Source organism: Bombus flavifrons, chromosome 11 (genome assembly GCF_040668555.2).
Source record: "Bombus flavifrons isolate JBK064 chromosome 11, iyBomFlav1_principal, whole genome shotgun sequence".
Taxonomy (NCBI): Eukaryota; Metazoa; Arthropoda; class Insecta; order Hymenoptera; family Apidae; genus Bombus; species Bombus flavifrons.
In genome coordinates this window covers 7,480,723-7,501,876 of record NC_138452.1, presented here as the reverse complement: position 1 = coordinate 7,501,876, position 21,154 = coordinate 7,480,723, and the positions used below count along the sequence as shown (strand labels likewise).

Below are 21,154 nucleotides of genomic sequence, written 5' to 3'. Positions count from 1 at the left end.
CGGGTCGCGAGAGAAACGGTGCAACGTGCCTCGACGAGGATTAGACTTTCGATTCTTCCTTCGCGAAGGCAAATAGCCTCGCAGCACATGCAGGTCGAAGCCATAAACGAATAAGCTATCTCGTCGTACTATGCAGTATCGTGTAATTGGTGATTTAACATCAGAAATATGAAAGAGAAAAAACGAAAAAGTAAGTCGCGGGCGAAGAGTAAAATCTTTTTTCCTACGAGGCTCCGTTTTCGAAAATATTCGTTTTAAATGCATTGCGTTAAGCACGCGTTTAGCGCCGAATTTCACGAGAATAGATGTCAACGAATGTTATTTACGGCTGGTTTGTACACTCTAATAAACGAAAAAGCATATTATAATCTAAAAATTATTATTAAGAAGTATATTATAATAAAATATTATTATGAAAAGTGTATTATAATAAAAAAAAGTATACAGGGTGGTTGGTAACTGGTGGTAGAAGCGGAAAGGGGGTGATTCTACGCGAAAAAAGGAGTCGAAAATATAGAATAAAAATTTTTCGTTTAAGGCTTTGTTTTCGAGAAAATCGACTTTGAATTTTCGCTCGGTACGCGTGCGGTACGTTTTAACGGATCTCACTGTAGATCGTTGTCTCGATGGAAAAATTAAAAAAAAAAAATTTTATTCTATATTTTCGACTTCTTTTTCCGCGTAGAATCACCCCCTTTCCGCTTGTACTACCAATTACCAACCACCCTGTATATATATATTGTTAATTGCAATGTACGCTATAACCTGTAATTTAACATTCTAACATACATTTTTATACAGGGTATTTGGTAACTGGTGGTACAAGCGGAAAGGGGGTGATTCTACGCGAAAAAAGAGGTCGAAAATATAGAATACAAATTTTTTTTTCTTTTTTAAATTTTTCCATCGAGACAACGATCTACAGTGAGATCCGTTACAACGAGACGTGATAAAGTGTACGCGTACCGAGCGAAAATTCAAAGTCGATTTTCTTGTAAACAAAGCCTCAAACGACAAATTTTTATTCTATATTTTCGACTTCTTTTTTCGCGTAGAATCACCCCCTTTCCGCTTGTACTACCAATTACCAACCACCCTGTATATATATATAAATGTTAATTGCAATGTACGCTGTAACCTGTAATTTAACATTCTAACATACATTTTTATACAGGATATTTGGTAACTGGTGGTACAAGCGGAAAGGGGGTGATTCTACGCGAAAAAAGAGGTTGAAAATATAGAATACAAATTTTTTTTTCTTTTTTAAATTTTTCCATCGAGACAACGATCTACAGTGAGATCCGTTACAACGAGACGTGATAAAGTGTACGCGTACCGAGCGAAAATTCAAAGTCGATTTTCTTGTAAACAAAGCCTCAAACGAAAAATTTTTATTCTATATTTTCGACTTCTTTTTTCGCGTAGAATCACCCCCTTTCCGCTTGTACCACCAGTTACCAACCACCCTGTGTAAAAATGTATATTAGAATGTGACGCGCACTTTCATTTACGACGGTCACTTCAAAGTATTTAGTATGTGATTTATAACGTTTCTTCCAGTAAGTTTCGATGGTATCAGAAAAATCGTAATCCAATAGCGATCGAAGTAAACGTTTTTGGCAATAAAACCCGATGTAAAAAGAACTTGTTCTATGTTTCCGACGAATTTTCCTCGATCGTATCGTCAAATTAAAAGACACTTTGCACGTTCGATGCGTGTCACATGTATCGCTGATTCGTATGAAGAAAGTAATTTGCACGAATCGCAATGTCTAATCGCATCGAAAATAACGCGCCTGTGAAAAGTGCGCTTAACGTTCTAGAAGAGAAGTAACGTACGAGCTAACATATTCGAAGAGACAAGCATCTCGGTGCTCTCATTTTTCTTCTCTCTTTTTTTTTTTCGCAAAGAGTATCACGCTAGGAGCGTTAATTTATCAAAACGAGGTAAAGCTGACGTTATCGCGGAGGATTCGTTCAAAGGACGAGAACAATAGCAAGCTGGCTTCTCCTACAGAGGAGTCGAGAAATCGGACAGAAATTCGTATCTTAACGATCTCTCGTGCCCCTGGCAATTTTTTCGTCTCTCGTGACGCTCGAATTACGCGGAAAATTCACCGAGGAAATTTCCGTCGTGGAAAGCGCGATTATCCTCGTTAGTGGAACATGAATTAGCATGCAACCAGTTTAGCGGAGCTCTCCGTGCGGAACGCGCAGAGAATGCGAATTTTTTTCGTCGATAACTGTATCCTTTCGTCCGTTAATCAAGTGTACGTGTTTTCAGGTGATCGATAACGGACTGAGCAACGATACGGACAGCTGCGACGATTTAACAAACGGTGAGTCACGCGCGTCATCGACGCATCTCTTCGTACTCCTTTCTGTTTCTTATTGTCGTCGTTTATTACGATACAGGCTCTTTTATTCCCATAAGTAGCCCTAACTGGCTGTAAAAAGCGGCACCGTTGGAACCATAGGATAGGCGAGGAGCGTCGGTGCGCTTTGGTTTCATTGACCAAATCCCGCGGTGAAAAGAACGACCGCTCGTACGATCCCCCAATTGCATTATGCTCCTGCCAACGGTTGCAACCCTGAATTTAGGACGCGCCGGGTCCTACGATTCGATAATTTTATTTGCGGCTTCTGCGTCGTATTTTCTTCTCCTTCTTCTCTTTCTTTTATCGATCGCAGAAAGAAGGAAAAGAAATTTTTGTCGAAAAGAAAAATTAAGTCGGTTTTCCAAAGGTTGATCAGGTGCATTTATATTATAATTTTATATATATACATTTTCTCTGTCTTTATACGTACGGAGCTTCCTTGGTAACTCTGCACAGCTTTACTTCCCAGCGCGTATTATTTACGGCACGTACAAAAATTTCATACGCGGAGATAATACGCGGTACGATTAATAATTTTCGCATTTTCGACAAGGACGAATTTTTCCCCGTTTACGTTGTTACTTGCCGAGATACAGAAGCCAAGTTATCAAGTGGAAGACTTCTGAAACGAAACCGCATGTTTCTCTTGACATCGCTCGATAACGCGGACTTAACACGAATTCGATAACCCGTGGCACGCGCCACCAATTTCAATTTACTTTCGAGATATCGAGCTTACAATATTTCCTGACTTCTTGCGGAAGAAATTCCTCTGGAATAGAAAGAACAGGCGGGTGAACTTGTCGCGATGATCGTGGCTCGTTTCGTTGCCTGCGTAACGATAGAAAAATTAATTTCACGCTGTCTTCCGTCGTTCGCTCGACGAGAAGACGAAAAGAGCATCGTTACGCAATTGGAAAATAAGTGGGAGGGGCGGAGGTCACGGTTTTGTCGGCGGTTCACGGCAAATCCGGCAAGCGGTTACGGCCCTGACTTTGCCCTTCGGTCATTATCGTCCGCTGGAGCGGTCGCCGCATTTTCTCACGCTACTTCAGCTGCTCCTTGCTCGCGGTGCAATGATCTCCCTCTCGTACCCGCACATCTGCCTCAAAATTACATCCTGACCGGGTCTCTACATTTTTATTTTCCCCCACCGCTGCATTCACCCTTGCCCCTTGCACAGCCCTCGTCCATCCACAGCCGATCTTCCAACCAGCCCAGACGCATCAAATCTGTGAAAAAGCAGCGGCCACGGTGCCTGGATTCGACGAATCGATCGATCGTTGCGAACCAGTCACTTTCGATAAAAAATTAATCGTGTCGCGTGGCGTTCCAAATTTGTCAACGATATACGCGCGTTTGCAACGCGTTCAGTTTCCAGATAACTCGCTTTGCTGTTTTGCGATTCGCTCGACAATTCTGTAGCGTTAGGTTGACGCGCTCCAACGAGATATACCAGCGTTGCTGTTACTTTCTTCTGGAATTCCGCTTATCTGAATCTATCAGAGGACTTTTTTGGATTTCATCGTCAGATTTCATATCGGAGGATTTTTTGTCGATGTAACGACACAGGCTGAGAGGAAATTTCTTTAGCGATTAAAAACGATGGCAATTGGTAAACGAGGATCGCGAAAGTAACGTGTCCTTTCGATGTTCGTGTTTTTAATCGATAGAAATTATTATTATCAGGTATTAGGGTCTGTTCGATCAGTTTGTCAAAGTTAGCCGACGATCGATGAATTTATACGAACGAAAGAAAGTGGTTTGCTATGTAAATTGGAAGAGGAATCGAACCAGTCGCGCTACCTTCTTTTCTGCCGATTTCTAACGTTTCCTTGTTTGCGTCTAACGTTTCTTTAGAGCGATCGAAGCTACTGCTATGAAATTGTTGAGAAACGGGACAAGTATAGAAAGGAGGACGGTAGATCGACAAAAGCGATTCGATTATTCGCGTAGAACCGTTTCCGCGTTGCGAAATCGAACGCTTTACGTTTACGGTTCCGGGTTGACAGCGATCACGCGCTATTTACGTCCACGTAAATTGTATAATCGATTTCCGAACGAAAATCGCCGTGTTCTTGGAATCTGTGCGACTGGATCGTTGGCAAAACGTCGACAGACGTTAGGAAAGTCCGCAGCATCGAAGTCGAGTATAGAAATCGGTAGTCGACTGGTAGTTCGAGGACGATCACGTGGGTTGGCAGGTTGTTTTTGTCAGGCCGCTGGGAGAAAAAAAAAAGAACAAAATCGACGAAGAACGAAGTTCAGAGTAGAAAACGATTTTACGAGATGTTGGATTTTACTTTCGTTTCTTGGCAACTCTCGCTGGAAGCGGTTCCGTGGTTTATGGTAATCGACGACGATGCCTCGCGAGGAACCTAATTCAGCGAATCCACAAAGGATCCGCTCGTTGGTAGCGCGAATTCGATCAAAGCCGTGCGGTTCGATCAGTCGCGAGGGTTCGAACCCTCCCGCTTTCTTTTCTTTTCTTTTTTCGTTCTGTCGCGAATCGCAGCTCGTTAGACGCGAAATTATTTCACGGTTTTCCTATATCTGCTTTTCGTTCTGTCCACTGGACGAATTAAATTAGGATCGAATTAACCGTCGTTAGAATTAATTAGAGAGACCTTAAAATTTTGTGCGTGAACTTTTATCCCAAAGACGCGACTCGATGTATTGGGTTGGCAACTAAGTGATTGCGGATTTTGTCATTGGATGGTAATGAAAAAATCCGCAATCACTTAGTTACCAACTCAGTAAAACCGTCTGAAGAACGGCGATTCGCATTGGTTTGCCGAGTACATGAAAACTGGTCGAGGAAATTTGCAAAGATTATTAGGCACGGTATATTGTATTGCAAGAGTATAGCCATTTGTTGCGTATAAAATAAATGTACAGGCGTTTCAAGGATATCGTCGCGTTAATTTTCAGCAAGTCGCGCGTGGCGGACGACTACACTCACGTAAGCGGAGCGTGACTCACTTTTGAAACCTTCTTCGCTGCGTGCGCGATCCTGCATTTTTTAGTATGCCAATAGCGCGCTCGCGCGAGATCATCCGGTAAGCTCCCACGCGCCCACGCGACGATCGAAGGAAAAAAAAGGGAAAAGGCACGCGTTAATTGCGCAATACCCGCGACATTACGTCGTCGAACCATTCCTGGTGCCTCGCCGTTCCTCGCCGGTCTTTTGTTATGATTGTCCCCGTAACTGCTTTCTTCCCATGCTACTTAACTAGTTAGGCGTTTTTCACGAGTATACTCGTCATGCGTAAAGAGTAGTTAGAATTTATTGCTTAAATTGCAATTGAATAGTCGCGGTGAAAAAAATAAGAAATAAAACAAACTGTCGTTTCGTTGCAACTTGATTCTATTCGGTTGGCAAGTAAGTGAAAATTTGTCATTAGGTAGTGTTTAGTCGACCAGTCGCGGAGAAACGTGATCGCGAGGAAGTCGTAAATTCCCGTTATGATTATAATAATCGACACCACGAACAGATCGATCCTCTTATTTCTGTTGGGATAATAGGGATGGTTGAGTTAGTATAACACTGCGGTTAACAGGTTATAATACATATTTTATTTCCAACAACTGATTATAAATGTTCGGAGATACTAGTGGGTTAGGCTACGATGTCGAATTGTAATGTCTTTTACAATCAGGTTCAAAGTGTTCGACTCGTATAGTTATTAGCAACTTGTCTAGTGACGACTAAGTTTTAAAACTCTTTCCGAGTTGGTGTTTGACTCTTTTCGAATTGGTGTTTGACTCTTTTCGAGTTGATGTTTGAATGTTGACTCTTTTCGAGTTGGTGTTTGACTCTTTTCGAGTTGGTGTTTGACTCTTTTCGAGTTGATGTTTGACTCTTTTCGACTTAGTGTTTGAATGTTGACTCTTTTCGACTTAGTGTTTGACTCTTTTCGACTTAGTGTTTGACTCTTTCCGAGTTGGTGTTTGACCCTTTTCGACTTAGTGTTTGACTCTTTCCGAGTTGGTGTTTGACTCTTTCCGAGTTGGGTGTTTGACTCTTTTCAACTTAGTGTTTGACTCTTTTCGAGTTGATGTTTGACTCCTTTCGAGTTAGTGTTTGAATGTTGACTCTTTTCGAGTTGGTGTTTGACTCTTTCCGAGTTGGTGTTTGACCCTTTTCGACTTAGTGTTTGACTCTTTCCAAGTTGGTGTTTTACTGTTGACGAGCTGATGCCGCACTTTTGACTGTTTTCGACTTGGTGCCGGACTTTTGGATGTTTGCGAGCTGAGTCTTCACTCACTGTCCGCTCTCGCGTTATTACGGAGGAAAGCTCGGTGTGGGTGCTTTTTGAACGAAAAAAGCGAATTCGTTGTTCACACTTTTCCTTAGGAAAGTGAGGGTAACGATCCGCGATGCCCATTGATTGTAGCCAACGTTAATGAATGAAGATAGGAGGAGGAAACCTCCTACCAACGTGGCTCGTGGGTGACATTGTTCATACGAAAAACCTGCTTTTCCCATTAGGTAACTATCCGCTTTCTCCGTAATTTGTAAGGGCGCACAATAAACCTAAGGACTGTTCTAAGGACCATCCATAAACCGAAAACACTTACAGGATTATAGATTCTTTCAAATTAAAAGGATTAAGTTTATGGTGGCTCCTCAGGTTTATTGAAGGTATGAATAATGGTACGTGGACCTTTGACGGCCAGACAACGAGGGATAGCATACGAATTATCTCACCCAACGTAACAGGTGGTATTGACAAAAACCGCAATCACTTAGTTGCCAACTCAATACGTTACAACAGCCACGCGTAATCTGTGTTCGACGAGTATACTCGTCGAGTATCATTGAACAACAGATTTTTAGCGTACGCTTTTCAAAGTTTTCAAAGAGGTCGCAACAGCTAACTGGTTAAAGACAACGGAAACGTTCTTGTTGAAAGAATTCTGAACGAATAGTTTGACCAACTCGTTGAGAACCGAGCAATACTTTGTCATAAGGTTGTAAGTACTTAGAACAATAACAGCAAGGATTTAAAGGAGCTAGAAACAATCGAAAATCATAGAATTTAGCGGTAAATCTCGAAATACGATTTGGTGGAATAACGTTTGCGACATCATTGTCATCGTGTTTCTCTGCTTTTCAATTTGTGCAATCGATCGGTGCGTCTGGCGCACAGCTCGTTCGATTCATCGTCGATTTCTATAGCGAAAGAGGATTTAGCATAACAAAAAATGGATTAGGATAGAATGCTTCGATGATTACGATAACGACGATTACGACCAGTGTACACCATTTCTGTACTTGTATTAGGTCGTCCGGAAAGTGTCTTTCTTTTACAGACACGTCTTTTACAACGATGCATCTTTATACAAACATGAAACCTAATCTATCAAACGTTGTGATCTTTATCTTGATAGAACAAAATGGATCGTACGTAATTCGATCAAATAATATAAAATGGAAAATGTTGTGCATCCATTATTTCCTTATAAAACGAAAGAAACTTTTTGGACAACCTAATACTTACAGTGATTTTAATATAATCGACTATTACAATTTTATCACTCGTCTCTTTATTAAACGAATCGACACGTTCAACAACCGCCTCAAATTGGGGTTACGTACTGTTTGGCTGGAAACGTTCAAATATCTGGGAAAATATCTACGAAGAGCTAACTTTCAGGAGAAAATTCTGGGGTTTTATCTGTTTAACTGCGCGATGACCTGAAAACATCATGTTAAGGTGGCGTTAACATTTTTAAGCGAATACTTCCATTTTTTATTACACATCCTAGTAGCCGACACTTGGACGTTTTCCAGACGCCAGAAACTCGTATCGCCACCGAGATGTAGATTTTCAAAATTCGACAGAGCAATACCTAGTTAAAAAAGTTATTTAAAAAAAGTTAATTAAAAAGTTAATTAGCAAAAAGTTTGTGCTCGAAACTGATTAATCGTTTCGCAAACGTTAGAAAGCCGTGTTTCGGCAAAGTCATACACCGATAGTAGCATCGTGAAAAATATGTTTGCGTGTTTTTATTTTTATTTTAAATAACGTTTATTTAAACTAAGATACATTTTAATACATTTGGGTATTCACAATAAACTATGAATTTTGATAAGATGTGTTAGGCAAAAGTACCGATACGCGACGGTACGACGTAGCCATACTATGTTGTGTCGGCGTTTTACATTTTTTGTGTTTTAATCTATTCTTTGGATTTAAGCCGCTGGGGTCCGGAGCTTTTATGTGATTTTGTTTTTGGTTGTTTTTTCTGTCCTGAAAACTTGGTCGCAAAACAGGACGCTTATATGTTTGCGTGTGATGTACGTCGATGTGACTGCCACCGGCACGTGGAATTTTAAACCTCGTAGCTCGATAACGGACGGTAGGAAAGACGAATCTGTGGCGTTTCGAAAACGTCCCAATGTCAACTATGAGAATATGTAACAAAAAAAAAAAAAAGAAAATGGAGCTATCCATTAGGAAATTTTCATATCGCTTTTACAGGACGTTTCGAGGAACAGACAGATAAAAGCGCGGTTCGTCCGCCTCGATACTGTGCCACTTTCGCCGAAACATCTTTCCCTATCGTCCGGTATCTTTCCAAATATTCGAGCGTTTCCAATTAGACAGAACGTGCTACGTGGTAACGTAAAGGTTGTAGACGCGAATTATTACGAAACCGAAGTGTTATTTTTGCAGCGCGTAACTCGGAATATGGTTGAATCATCGTGAAGAAGCAGATCTTCACGGCGATTAAATGAACAAATGATAGGAAACAGGTTTCGGGAATTCTCTAGGTCGTAACGGAAGAAAGTACCGAAAGAAGGATGGGTTCCAGCTGGACATAAATCGCACCGCCTAGGCGATAGCTTTCCTCCTACTGGCGTTCGTTCCGACTGTTTCTAGGACGGCTGTTGTTTCGGAGAAGAGTAAAAATTCCAAAACGAGCGAAAATTCCACGAACTCTTTACCAGAACATTTGCGGCGTAAAGATAATTTACGGAACAATTTACGGGATAAAGTCGCGCGAAGAAATTTCGTAAATTTGAATCGAGAAATCTCGTCTCCGGTAAACGTTCGAAATTGCAACTACGACGTTTTCTACGTACAGCAATTTTCAAGGCGATCGTCAAAGTGCCATATCGCGACGCGTCTTCGCTGGTATTTGTGAATTTGGTCGAATGGGTTCGTCGTTTTTCCAATCTGTTTACACGATGTTCGAAGACATGTTCGCGAAACGTAGTTCTCCGAACATATTTCTTCTATGTACACTCTAAGTACGTACGCACATATTTGCTCGCGTTAAAGCTGCGATCGTCGTTGATGCTCATCCTCGTACAAAGATAGCCGATAAACGACGAGTTTGCGAGCAGCATCGATTAACTCTGTAAACGAACAATTTGCAATCTTGGTCGCGAAAAATGAATTTACAAAGTTACGCGATTGGTCTCTTGGAAATCGAACATTGATCCTGCCATTGTACGTCGACACTCGTTCAAATGATGAAATTCACGTTTACGGAAGGCGAGGTTGATCGGTGTAGTTTCCAAGAGGTTTAATTTAGGACGATGACAAACGCTTAATAAATTACCACCAATAGAATCGTACAATGAAATGGAAAAAATAGATAGACGCTGTAAAATCTTCGTAGACAGCGACTTAGAAAACAACTCGATATTTCGTGAAAATTCGCTAAAAATTGTCGAACGTCTGTGTGGCGAGCAAGAAATTCGCGAGAAAATCGAAGAACGTTGGCAGAATGTTTAGCTAACGAGAACACGTCTTCGGTACACGGTAGTTTGCGAGTATTTGGTCAATCTCGTACAGTGTGACACGTCCGTTCAACTCGAGAATTCGGTTTAACGCGATAAAAAGCACATTGTTTGCGTCACATTGTGGACATAAAAGACAGGTACGTGGCGGCCTGCTCCGCGTACTATATCCGATTAGCAGGTACGCGAAGCCCTATGCAAAAGTATATAGAAGTTGGCTGTTTGATACGGTTCTTGGCCGGAAATGCTTCAGTGCGATCCGACGCGATGTGCGAGGAGGGTTACGTGAGGGAGAGAATCGCTTTGTTGGAGGGTGAATAAAAAACTGACTGGAAAAATTTATTATCATTCGCCGCGCTTCAGCTTGTTGTCGAATTAAACGGTTTTCTAGAAACCACGATCTTTCATCTTCTCTCTCGTTCCGCCATCCTCGTCTTTCCTTCCTTTTTGCTGCGATTCTTCGCACGTCCAACAGTCTTCTTCTTCGATCGATCGTACGTTTAATACGTTTGCAAATACATCACGATGTCTTTCAAACATCTTCTCTTTCGTTTACACGCTGTACCATCAAAACCGGTCTGTAAACATTACACGTTGGGACGTTTTCATTTTTCGAAACATTACGTAAAACGATAAGAGTGACGTTTTCGATCGACGAAACGAATTTGTAATAAAATTAACCAGTTTGCTGTTTCTCACGAGCACACTCGTCACGAACAAGTGGCAGTATCTTGCGTTACGACCAGCCCTGTAAGCAACGAAATTAAAAGATAAAACAATCGTTTCGTTGCAACTTAATTCGATACCGTAACAGCCACACGTACTCTGTGTTCGTCGAATATACTCGTCATCGTCATTGCTTTTAACCACACGTTTTATTGGGTACACACTTTTTCAAAGAGATCGTAACTTGAGCAAAAAAAAAAAAAGCTTGCTAACTGATTAAATTAAACACCTAGCCATGTGTGAACATTTGGCGCGATTTGTGTATTTCTTTCGCCACTTTATCTGCTCTTTAACACTATGATGACCGATGCTGCTGCGTTCGAGTCGTGTGAGTGTTCACTATCAGCATAAGATATAAATATACAGGGTGGTTGGTAACTGGTGGTACAAGCGGAAAGGGGGTGATTCTACGCGAAAAAAGAAGTCGAAAATATAGAATAAAAATTTTTCGTTTGTGGCTTTGTTTTCGAGAAAATCGACTTTGAATTTTCGCTCGGTACGTGTGCACTTTATCACTCACTGTAGATCGTTGTCTCGATGGAAAAATTAAAAAAAAAAAAATTTTTTTATTTTATATTTTCGACTTCTTTCTTCGCGTAGAATCACCCCCTTTCCGCTTGTACCACCAGTTACCAACCACCCTGTATATCGTACTTATTTATCTACATATACATTTCTTTAGTTATTAGGTAATTGTACGCTTTTACCTTTCAAATATCCCAAGATAAACGTAACTTGGATTACGTTTTCTTAATTTTTCACGTAAACGTTATATTTCAAACTAAAGTAATCGATCGTCATGGTGTTAATCGAGCACGATTTTTCAATACGTAAGATATTTTCTTCTGCGATAGCGTTTAACCATGTGTTTTGCTTTTCTTTTTCTCTTTCTAGGACAAAAAATGGCACCGGTATTGGGTGTACCACCTCCTCCTCCACCTGCTCCTCACATGGGACCAGATGGCTTAATCTTACCGAGAAAACCGTACAACCCTTACCTCACCTCCAGCAACCATAAGGACCTCCGCAGGGAATTATTATTCAATCAGAAAGTGTAAGCTTCTTGTAAAATCCAATAGCCTCGTCTCTAAGACCTGTGTCATTAATACCTGGTAACAGTACCTGTAAACAAAATTTCTTTTTCCTATAACCGTCGTTTATAAAAATCTGCACACTTTGTTTGATTCGTACCGATGCATGTAATCAGGTTAAAAAATCCAATTTATCCTGTATCAGGCATTAAAAATAAATTTCACTAATGTCGTAACACGATATTCCATATTTTGTCTGATAAAGGATAAAGGTACACGATTTATGCGTAATTTCGCAACTCGTGATAGAGCTCCGTTTACACGAGCCTCGTTTATTCTATGGCGATTTTAATTAGCGTCTCATTTAATAGGGAGATCTCGTGGCTGAGTTCGCATCAATCGAACAGCAGCTGCTGTGGCGCGAATTATAAATACACAAATAGAGGGAAAAGTGGATAGGTTATTACTATCGTAGAAAGTTCGATCGAACAAACGCTACGTATTGATCGGATAAATTCGTAGAAATAAAGTTCTATAGTCAAAGATTTGTATCTTAAAAAAAAAAGAAAAAAAAATAGGCGAGCGTTCGCCAACTTTCGAATGGCAGTGTATTTTTATTTTATACTTTTAAATAACGCGCCAAATGGAGAGAGAGACGCGTGGCTGTCGATGGCATACACTTCGCACGCCTATCATCGAGAAAATCGTTTCCTGCTGGCGTATGCGTTCTAGGCCTATACGATACACGTACACGCACATTATCTACGTGCCCGTGGCTGTGACTCATTCCCAGGCACTTTTACGGTTTAAGCAGGGCCGCTATTCAATTGAAAGGTTGTTGGCGCGCGTTTTTCTCATCGTGGCAATTTTCACGCGAGGCCCACCAACCACGAGGCGACGAGGCACGCTTGCCGCGCGTAATTAGCTAACCGCATCGGTTTTCACTTTCTTTCAGCGGCAAAAACGTGCTGAATCAGAAGAGCGAGCTGCAGCGAGCACTCGAGAAGCAGAGGGAAGCTGCCTCCAGGAGAGAGGCTGAAAGGAATCGGGAAGAGAATTACAAAGACGATCCAAGAACCGCCTTACAAAGGGCCATCGAGCAAAGAGCGAAGCACATCGAGATGGCAGTCAGTGTTTCTCCCTCTTTTCTTCCTTTGTTTCTTTATCTTCCTTAAGGTTATTCGGTAAATTGAAACAAGTCCTATAAATCCGTGGCAAGATACATAGAGGTATTTTCCAGTTAAATAGTTGAGTTATTACTCAACTATACGTCCATTGTTATTTTTCTTTCCTTTCTGCGAGAATAAAGGTTAGACAGTTCTTTACGAACGAATGTAACTTAGAGTTTGTCCTTAATTATCAATTTTAACGCGTCTGATATTTAAAAAGAAACTGCCTTTCATCTTTTATATTCGAATAATCGAGGAGAAAAGGAAGGACTTCGTTTGAAAGAAGTGTACTGGTATTATTAGAGTAAAATTTTGGTTTTTCAGCTGGAGCAGTCGCAACCGACGACGGAACCACCGAGCAACCTTTTGGTAACAGCGAGAGCGAAGTTGAGACCGCGCACAGATTCACAATGAAGTTACGTCAAAGGAGACAAGAAAAGAAAAGAAACGAAAGAGAGGCAGAAAGAAAGGTCGAACGTAAAACGTGACACGTACGCTGTCGCCCGAGTGAGCAACGATCAAATTGCGTTGTAACGCGGACTTTTGTCACATTTTGTAATTTGACCATGTACATATTATATGTTTAATCCGATAAGAATTCGTTAACGGCAAAATAAGATTGTACGAGTCTTCGTTGAAGATAAAGTATTGTAACGAGGCATGTTAGATAACGCAGAACCGAAAAACAGTGGAAAATAGGTCGTGTCTATGTATCGATACATTTATTCATTCAAAGAATATTCATTTGTGCGTTTTTCGTGCTAAAAGTAGATAATTGCCTCGCTCTTCCAAAGTTCTCAGAGAGCGCGGATGCGCGCACTAGCCGATTCATTTCGTCTTCTAAGCGACGTTAGTCTAGTTAGATAGTACATACAACCGCAACCATTGTTTTCCATATCTGTGAAAAACACGTGAATCGAAATGATGTATATGTATCCGCGCGCATAGTCGAGTCAGGTCTTTTCAAACGATAAGTCTGCAAATCGCTGACTCAAACGTCGTTGTAAAACCGATACTTGGTTTGTTAGTGGCGTATATAGCACTCGTTCAACGTGTAACTTGCTTACGCGTGCCAGCGACGCGGTATGATGCGTTGTGTCCTCGTTACTTCGCCTAGTTATCCGAGACACAAGGTGTCGAGGTTTGCAACAGATTGGCCTTTATAGAGCGCCTTGACGAGAAAATAGTTTACTTGGTCGTTCGATACTTTGTTACGTGCTCGAGATTTTTCAGAGCCTTCACATCTAAGGACTAATACCGTTAGAGTAATTAAGAGACCAGTCATGAGTAGCATAGAGAATTTTAAAACGAATACATATGTGCAAGATGTATGTGTGCGACGTTAGTTTATTATCGTGCCTGAATTTATACCAAGACTAGACCTGAATACGAAGTACAGAGATAGTGTTTTTCCACAATAGAATTGGAATAGTAGAATCGATACCTTGGGACCATCGTTCACTCGTAATCAACTACTAGCAGTTAAACGAAAAAAACATTCAGTAGGTTGATATAGCAGCATTTATTAAACTCCACTGTTTATAATTCATAAAATGAATAAAATATATATTGTTGCAATCAAGATATTATAGGAACGTAATGATACATTCGAATTTAACAAGTTTTCTATTGATAACAGTGCATCACCGTACGTTTTCTTCTACTGTTTCAGAAATAGAATAAAGATAATCGTAATATTTGGAAATAATCGTAATAAAAAATTCTACGAAACACTAAAGAATCTCGTTAATAAGTTGACGTGTAAATGTAAACAGAAATTGTAATGTTATCGCGTTGACTGCATTAAACTTCGATTTGTGCAAACTAATCGTAATATTTAAAACTATTATCATATTGGAGCAATTAAAATATTAAATATATTTTATTCAACGTCAATAATAATATATGCCTTTTTTCATCTTCACAAATGTGCAGAAAAATAACAACAAACAAAAGAGCGTTGCTCGCAATACTAGCACAACCTCGATTATTCGACTATTCGTAAAAACATTTTCCTTTATTCATAGTCCAATATTAGATTAAAAAATAAAATAAAAAAATATGTAACTTTTTCATATTTTTAATATTTCACAATGTTTTGCCTTATCACCATTGTATAGTGTTTCTATCGACAAAGAGAAAAGAATGAATGAGATGTATAATTAAATATCGCGTTATTAATAACATTTACCGTCAGTGTGACTTTACATAAATCAACTTGTACATTGTCAGATAGAAGATATAATGAGCACATATAACGCGATTCGAGAACAATAGACATATCAGTAATCATCTCCACGAGAAATAACCTCCTTACACGTTGGACGTAGAACGAGGGTATGCTCGAACTGAGCAGTATAACATCCTTTCACATCAACTAAAGGTGGGTAAGCCTCTACTGCACCTTTGTCGCATAGATCCTTCAAAGCCATTTGATATTTCACGCAACCAACACGATCTAACCACCGCTTGCAGAAAGCCAAAGTACCTGTTTGTTACAAATATACTTTACTATTGCTTCATTGGTTTTTCGATAGAGAAGTTTAAGTTAAAAATGTGTTAATAAATCGATATATACCGAAATGCTTGTTGATAACATTGAGTAGCGATTTGCTACTTTGCAATCTCAATGGGACGAAACCGGCATCAAAGCACTTCATGTAATGAGAACAGTCTAGATCGTCGTGAACGATTCCTCTCCCAGTAGATCCGAAAGTTTCAATGGCATAAAATTCATTCTCTTCCATTCTGGTAGCTTCACCCCCTTTAACTATCGGTACAGTTTTTCCAGCGTGGATACGATATGAAGCGATTGAATGACCATTAAGATTTCTTATGGATTTTACCTAAATATAAATCAGTGATAACGATCTATGATAAAATCGGCAGATAATAATCTGAAAAAGGTAACAAACATACTGGGTAAGTTTTGCCATCTAATTCAACTTCGTATGATTCCATAACTTCTTGAATCGCAGCTCCAACATCGCATAGTTGAACATCGATACCAGCAGCTTTAATTCCAGTATTTGTAGCATCACGAACCGCTTCAATGAGCCTATCGTATTTCGGATTGAATGCTAATGTAAATGCACAGTCGATGATTCGTCCGTTAATGTGTGTACCAAAATCTATCTTGGTAACATCATCGTACTCCAAAACGGTGGGATCGCCAGCATTCGGAGTGTAATGAGCGGCGCAATGATTTCGTGAACAACCAGTTGGAAATGCTAGTCCAGCTTTTAGCCCATCTTCTCCTATCAATTTTCTTGCTGTATTTTCCAACTCGTTACAAATTTCTATCATTGTCATTCCAGGTTTCACCTAAATTAATTATAATTTTATTTAAATTGTTTAATTCGTTTTCCTTTTATAGCTATTTCATGGATACCACATACCCATTTCATAATATGTTTCCTAGTTTGTCTATGAGCTTCAGCTGCCTGCCTCGCTTCGTTATAAATATCATTATGCATTCTGTCAAAAGCACGTGCTTCTTCGCTAGAAAAGCGATCCTTAGCTGTTCTATCATCTACTCCTGCAGCAGAGGGATGATCCATTATTTGCCCTATCGGAAAGTTTCCATCTGGGAAAAATTCTGATACGGGAATAGTCGGAGGATCTGTTTGTTGTTTAGGACCTCCAGTTTTTCCACGTGATTTGCGTTTCTTCTTTTTCTTCTTAGCATCTTCTGTTTCTGCATCATTTTCTGCTGCATCTATATCAGCTTCTACAATGTGACATAGATTAAATATTATATACATAAATGATTGTCTTTCATACAAATTTGGAGATAAGTTACCTTCTATATTATCTTGTTTCGTTTCTTCTCCTTCTGGAACATCTGCGCTAGCTTCACCAGCTCCTAAAACATATTTATGAAGGTAGGAAGATCAGTGCTGTGCATAAAATGATAATTCCGTCTCAAAATTATTTTTAAACACAAATTTTTGTCGTGAGTAATAACATAAGTTTAAGTTGAATTATTATGAAATCGAAATATTTTGTATGAAGCAAACTTCAGCCGTGAGATAACAGAAAGGCAAGACATGTGCATAGTAATTTCCAAGTTGTGTCGCTCACGGGCATGTTTATTAATAATATATGTTGTTCATTAGTTTCCCTGTAAATACGAAATTACTATATAGAAGTATAGGAATAACATCATGAAAGAGTTAAAAGAAAAGGTTATTGCATGTGAACCCGTGTTTATTTTCAAAAATAAAAAGTCGAAACCAGTGCAAGACACGTTAATAATCCCCAAATACGCATAAACGACTATACACCCAAAACCCAACAATCTATAAAGTAACGAACCAGCCTTCTTCTTCTTTTTCTTCTTTTTTTTCTTCTTCGAAGCTTCTACTGCACCAGTTTCATCTTCTTCATCAACGATCTCGTCTTTTTCCTCATCTACTAATTTTTCGGCAGATTTGCCGACCTCGTCCAATACGGCAGCCATTTTCAAGAGGAAACCAAACAATGCTATACCATTGACGATGGCAAAATACGTAGATATAACACCAACAACACCTTATGCAATTTTGTACCTCCTCCTCTGAAATACCGACCTCAAAAAATACAAGGTGTACTCTACGCCCTCTGCATCTACTACGATGAACGTCAAAATTATATTTACCTACAAACGAAATATGTACGCATGTAAACATTGACTAAATATGTATGTACATTTATTGTAAGCACGAATCGAAGCTCTTATCGTACCTGGTTAGAGGTCTATAACCGCAGATCTGTCAAAACGCTATTCCCGGCTGCACCACTTCCAAGAGTAGCAAACATAGAAAAATGATGGCATCAAGTTGCCTATCATTTTCTACGCGCGAAATCCAAGATTCTAACACTTGTCTCTTCTGATTGTAAGGATTTTTGCTCTCGAGCTATACGTTACAATTGTCGTCGCTTAGGATATGCGACCGACTCGTTTTATGATATGAACCATGTCATATCAACCATTCACTTTTTCGCATCCCTAGAGATAGTCTAGAGAAAAGATGTAAAACGAACAATGGACGATTCCAGCTGGCATCTCGAGAAGATGTGGTGAGTGAATTATTTTGAACAAAACAGGCCGTTCATTTTGCTCAAGTCTCCGTGTTAGTCAGACCAATAACAAAGGGAAACATCAGATTTCAACGAGTGGAAAAGCCCGCTCATCCATCGCAGGCAAGCATTAGATACAATGACATTATAAGAGATTTCATATTTTATGTTCTAAAATACCGATCACGAAAAGATCTTTCTTACCATTGACCACACTTGTTTATACATCGACTAAGGTCAGGTCAGAGAGGAAATTTTCTCTCTTCTCAGGTATGTGGTCAGATGACTGTTTTAAATCGTAGAGGGCGTAACAAAACTTTTGCTTTTTTCTGGACGATCGGTAGTTTAGAACATATAACAAAGTCTTCTAAGATACCAGATCTATTCCGTATCTCAAATGTGATATCACGGAGTCCCATAAGATGCAATGTCTATTCTGTGTCTCATCTGTGTCAGAGATCTATGATTTTGACCACAAATAAGCCTCGTTTGTGTTAGAAGCAGTAGAAGTTTCGTCATCCATGGCGAATTAACAAGTAAATCCATCGGTAAAACAGTACAGTAACGTCTCGAATTACTTCTTGCCGTTTGTGTCGTATTCGTCGAGTCACGTCACACATAGTTTCCGAAGAAAATTTCAACGAAAATGGCATTCGCTTGTGGTACATGTGAAACACCGGGCTGTAAAACTATAGCCAGCCTCCAATGTCCAACTTGCCTGAAAATTGGGATACAGGGCTCCTATTTCTGTACTCAGGTAAGCACCACCTTATATATTTGAAGGTTAGTTCAAGAGATAAATACATGTACCAGGTATTTAAATATACCTCGTACGGTATTAATTAATAATAATTAAGATCATGTACATTTTATTTTTGAAACGACTACAGTATCATTCTTAGTATATAAGTGTCGTTGTTAATATATTTTCGTAAGAAAATGAATAAATATCATGTTTTAATGATATACGTTTACAAAAGATCTTTCGAGCGTTTCTCTAGATATTTTTGTTTATTTATTATGATACTTTTTTATCATTTTAGTATGTTCACATTTTGTTGCAGGATTGTTTTAAACGAAGCTGGAAAACACACAAAGTCATTCATCAATTGGCGAGTGAGTTTAGCAATTACCAATTACGTAAAGTGTAGATGTACTAATCAAAATAAATTTATAATTATAAGCTAGGAAAATGTATATTTTATCAAATATATATATATATGTATTTAAATGATCGCGTTTAAAGTGCAAAAATACTGTTTCTAATAGAAGGAATAGGTGGAGATAAATCTTCGAACGAGTATAACCCATGGCCTTTCTATCATTATACCGGTAAATTACGTCCTTATAAGAGAGAACCTCGTCGGGAAGTACCCGAACATATCAAACGTCCAGATTATGCTACACATCCAACTGGTTTGTCCGTAAGCGAACAATCGGTACGAGGTTCTGCGCAAATAAAAATCCTTGATGATGAGGAAATTGAGGGCATGCGAGTAGCTTGTAAGGTACAACGATTATTAAAAATATTAAAATATCTTTTTTAACACGTTGATTGACGACTACTCCGATCGGAGTGATCGCGTTAATTTTTTATACTTAGAAAATGTTCTTACTAATTTTATACAAACATATTTTTATTTTCTTTTAATGAAGAAGAGAACATAAATGAGAATTACTCCTATAGCTTGGACGAGAAGTCTTGGACGAGGCTGCACGTGCTTGTGATGTAGGTGTTACTACAGCGGAGATAGACAGAGCAGTTCACGAAGCTTGTATCGAAAGAGACTGCTATCCATCTCCGCTGAATTATTATCAATTCCCAGCTAGTTGTTGCACTTCTGTTAACGAAGTGATATGCCATGGTATTCCTGATACTAGGCCGCTTGAAGATGGAGATATTTGCAATGGTATTATAATGATATCTTCTTAAATGCGGACTTAATAGAAGCACGATAACATTATAATTCTCGTTTCTTACAGTTGATGTAACTGTATATCATAATGGATTTCATGGTGACCTAAATGAGACGTTTCTAGTCGGTAGTGTAAAACCCGAAGTGAAAAAATTAGTTGAAGTTACGTACGAGTGTTTATCGAAAGCTATAGATATCGTACGGCCTGGTGAAAAGTATAGGGAAATTGGAAATATTATTCAGAAACATGCACAAGCACATGGATTCAGTGTAGTACGTAGTTATTGCGGTCATGGAATTCATCGTTTATTCCACACTGCGCCAAGCGTACCTCATTATGCGAGTAAATATCCTGCTTATAATTGACGCTTTAAATCAACTGTTTTAGCTTAACTCGTTTTTGTTTTGTTTAGAAAACAAGGCTGTGGGTGTTATGAAACCGGGACACTGTTTTACTATAGAACCAATGATATCTCAAGGTACATGGAGAGACGAGATGTGGCCTGATACTTGGACAGCAGTTACCGCGGATGGTCAATGGTCGGCACAATTCGAACACACGCTATTAGTTACCGAAACTGGTTGCGACATTCTTACGAAACGACTCGCAAATGATGGCAAGCCGTGGTTTATGGATCGGTCATAGTAGTATTCTATCGTAAATTACCGCCAGTTTATGTCATCTCAAATTTTGTGAATACGCAATCACTATACTGCTTAAAAAATCTTTGTAATTTTATTCGTGCGAGATTTGTTTTACTTTTTTCAGGATTGAATCCTCTTCCTCGTAAGTACTGTTAGTATGATAGTATTAATTCCGGTATTTTTTACTGTATGGCTGTTCTATTGGCTAATTTTGTAAAAATGAAAAGACGAAACGAGATGATCGAAAAGATAGAATATCTGTAGATTTTCGTTTGTAACCAAAATGACTCATGTACCATATATTGGATAGATTACCTCAATGATACATATGTACATATATATAAGTGTAATTCAGATTGGTGATGCGCAATAATTGAAATAAAATATTGATTCTTTAAATCAATGGCAATATCTTCTGTCCATTTTTTACAACGAAGTACGAGTACATCGACAAACTTGCCCGACAATA

General features: G+C 39.3%; 3 protein-coding genes across 5 annotated transcripts in view; 2 read left to right on the top strand and 1 right to left on the bottom strand.

Moving 5' to 3' along the window:
- LOC138185272 (uncharacterized) overlaps positions 1-14,771 on the top strand; it is a 45,718-nt gene extending 30,947 nt beyond the window's left edge. For 2 of the 3 annotated variants that reach the window (XM_069124112.1, XM_069124111.1), the window contains 4 exons: positions 2,288-2,342; positions 11,758-11,917; positions 12,850-13,021; positions 13,388-14,771. In XM_069124112.1, coding sequence (XP_068980213.1) covers positions 2,288-2,342; positions 11,758-11,917; positions 12,850-13,021; positions 13,388-13,477 — 477 coding nt within the window. In that variant the 3' untranslated portion in view covers positions 13,478-14,771. Of the gene's footprint in view, positions 1-2,287; positions 2,343-11,757; positions 11,918-12,849; positions 13,124-13,387 lie in introns of all 3 variants that reach the window. The other variant, XR_011174561.1, reaches the window with a different exon arrangement.
- und (methionyl aminopeptidase und) lies at positions 14,567-17,660 on the bottom strand. Its single transcript, XM_069124110.1, has 6 exons — positions 17,381-17,660; positions 16,866-16,928; positions 16,462-16,793; positions 15,983-16,387; positions 15,642-15,909; positions 14,567-15,551 (listed from the first exon to the last, which is right to left on the bottom strand). The coding sequence occupies exons 1-6, from the start codon at positions 17,523-17,525 to the stop codon at positions 15,346-15,348; spliced, it is 1,419 nt and encodes a 472-aa protein (XP_068980211.1). The 5' UTR covers positions 17,526-17,660; the 3' UTR covers positions 14,567-15,345.
- A 787-nt stretch (positions 17,661-18,447) lies between these two features.
- LOC138185273 (methionine aminopeptidase 1) lies at positions 18,448-21,084 on the top strand. Its single transcript, XM_069124113.1, has 6 exons — positions 18,448-18,881; positions 19,189-19,240; positions 19,394-19,632; positions 19,812-20,034; positions 20,108-20,383; positions 20,454-21,084. The coding sequence occupies exons 1-6, from the start codon at positions 18,771-18,773 to the stop codon at positions 20,684-20,686; spliced, it is 1,134 nt and encodes a 377-aa protein (XP_068980214.1). The 5' UTR covers positions 18,448-18,770; the 3' UTR covers positions 20,687-21,084.
- The last annotated feature ends 70 nt before the right edge of the window (positions 21,085-21,154 follow it).

Coding starts and splice junctions, on each gene's coding strand:
- und (XM_069124110.1), bottom strand. CDS start 17,525: ATGGCTGCCGTATTGGACGAGGTCGGCAAATCTGCCGAAAAATTAGTA. Junction 16,794..16,865: donor GAAACAAGATAATATAGAAG/GTAACTTATCTC, acceptor GTCACATTGTAG/AAGCTGATATAGATGCAGCA. Junction 15,552..15,641: donor TGTTATCAACAAGCATTTCG/GTATATATCGAT, acceptor TGTAACAAACAG/GTACTTTGGCTTTCTGCAAG.
- LOC138185273 (XM_069124113.1), top strand. CDS start 18,771: ATGGCATTCGCTTGTGGTACATGTGAAACACCGGGCTGTAAAACTATA. Junction 20,035..20,107: donor AGATGGAGATATTTGCAATG/GTATTATAATGA, acceptor CGTTTCTTACAG/TTGATGTAACTGTATATCAT. Junction 20,384..20,453: donor AAGCGTACCTCATTATGCGA/GTAAATATCCTG, acceptor TGTTTTGTTTAG/AAAACAAGGCTGTGGGTGTT.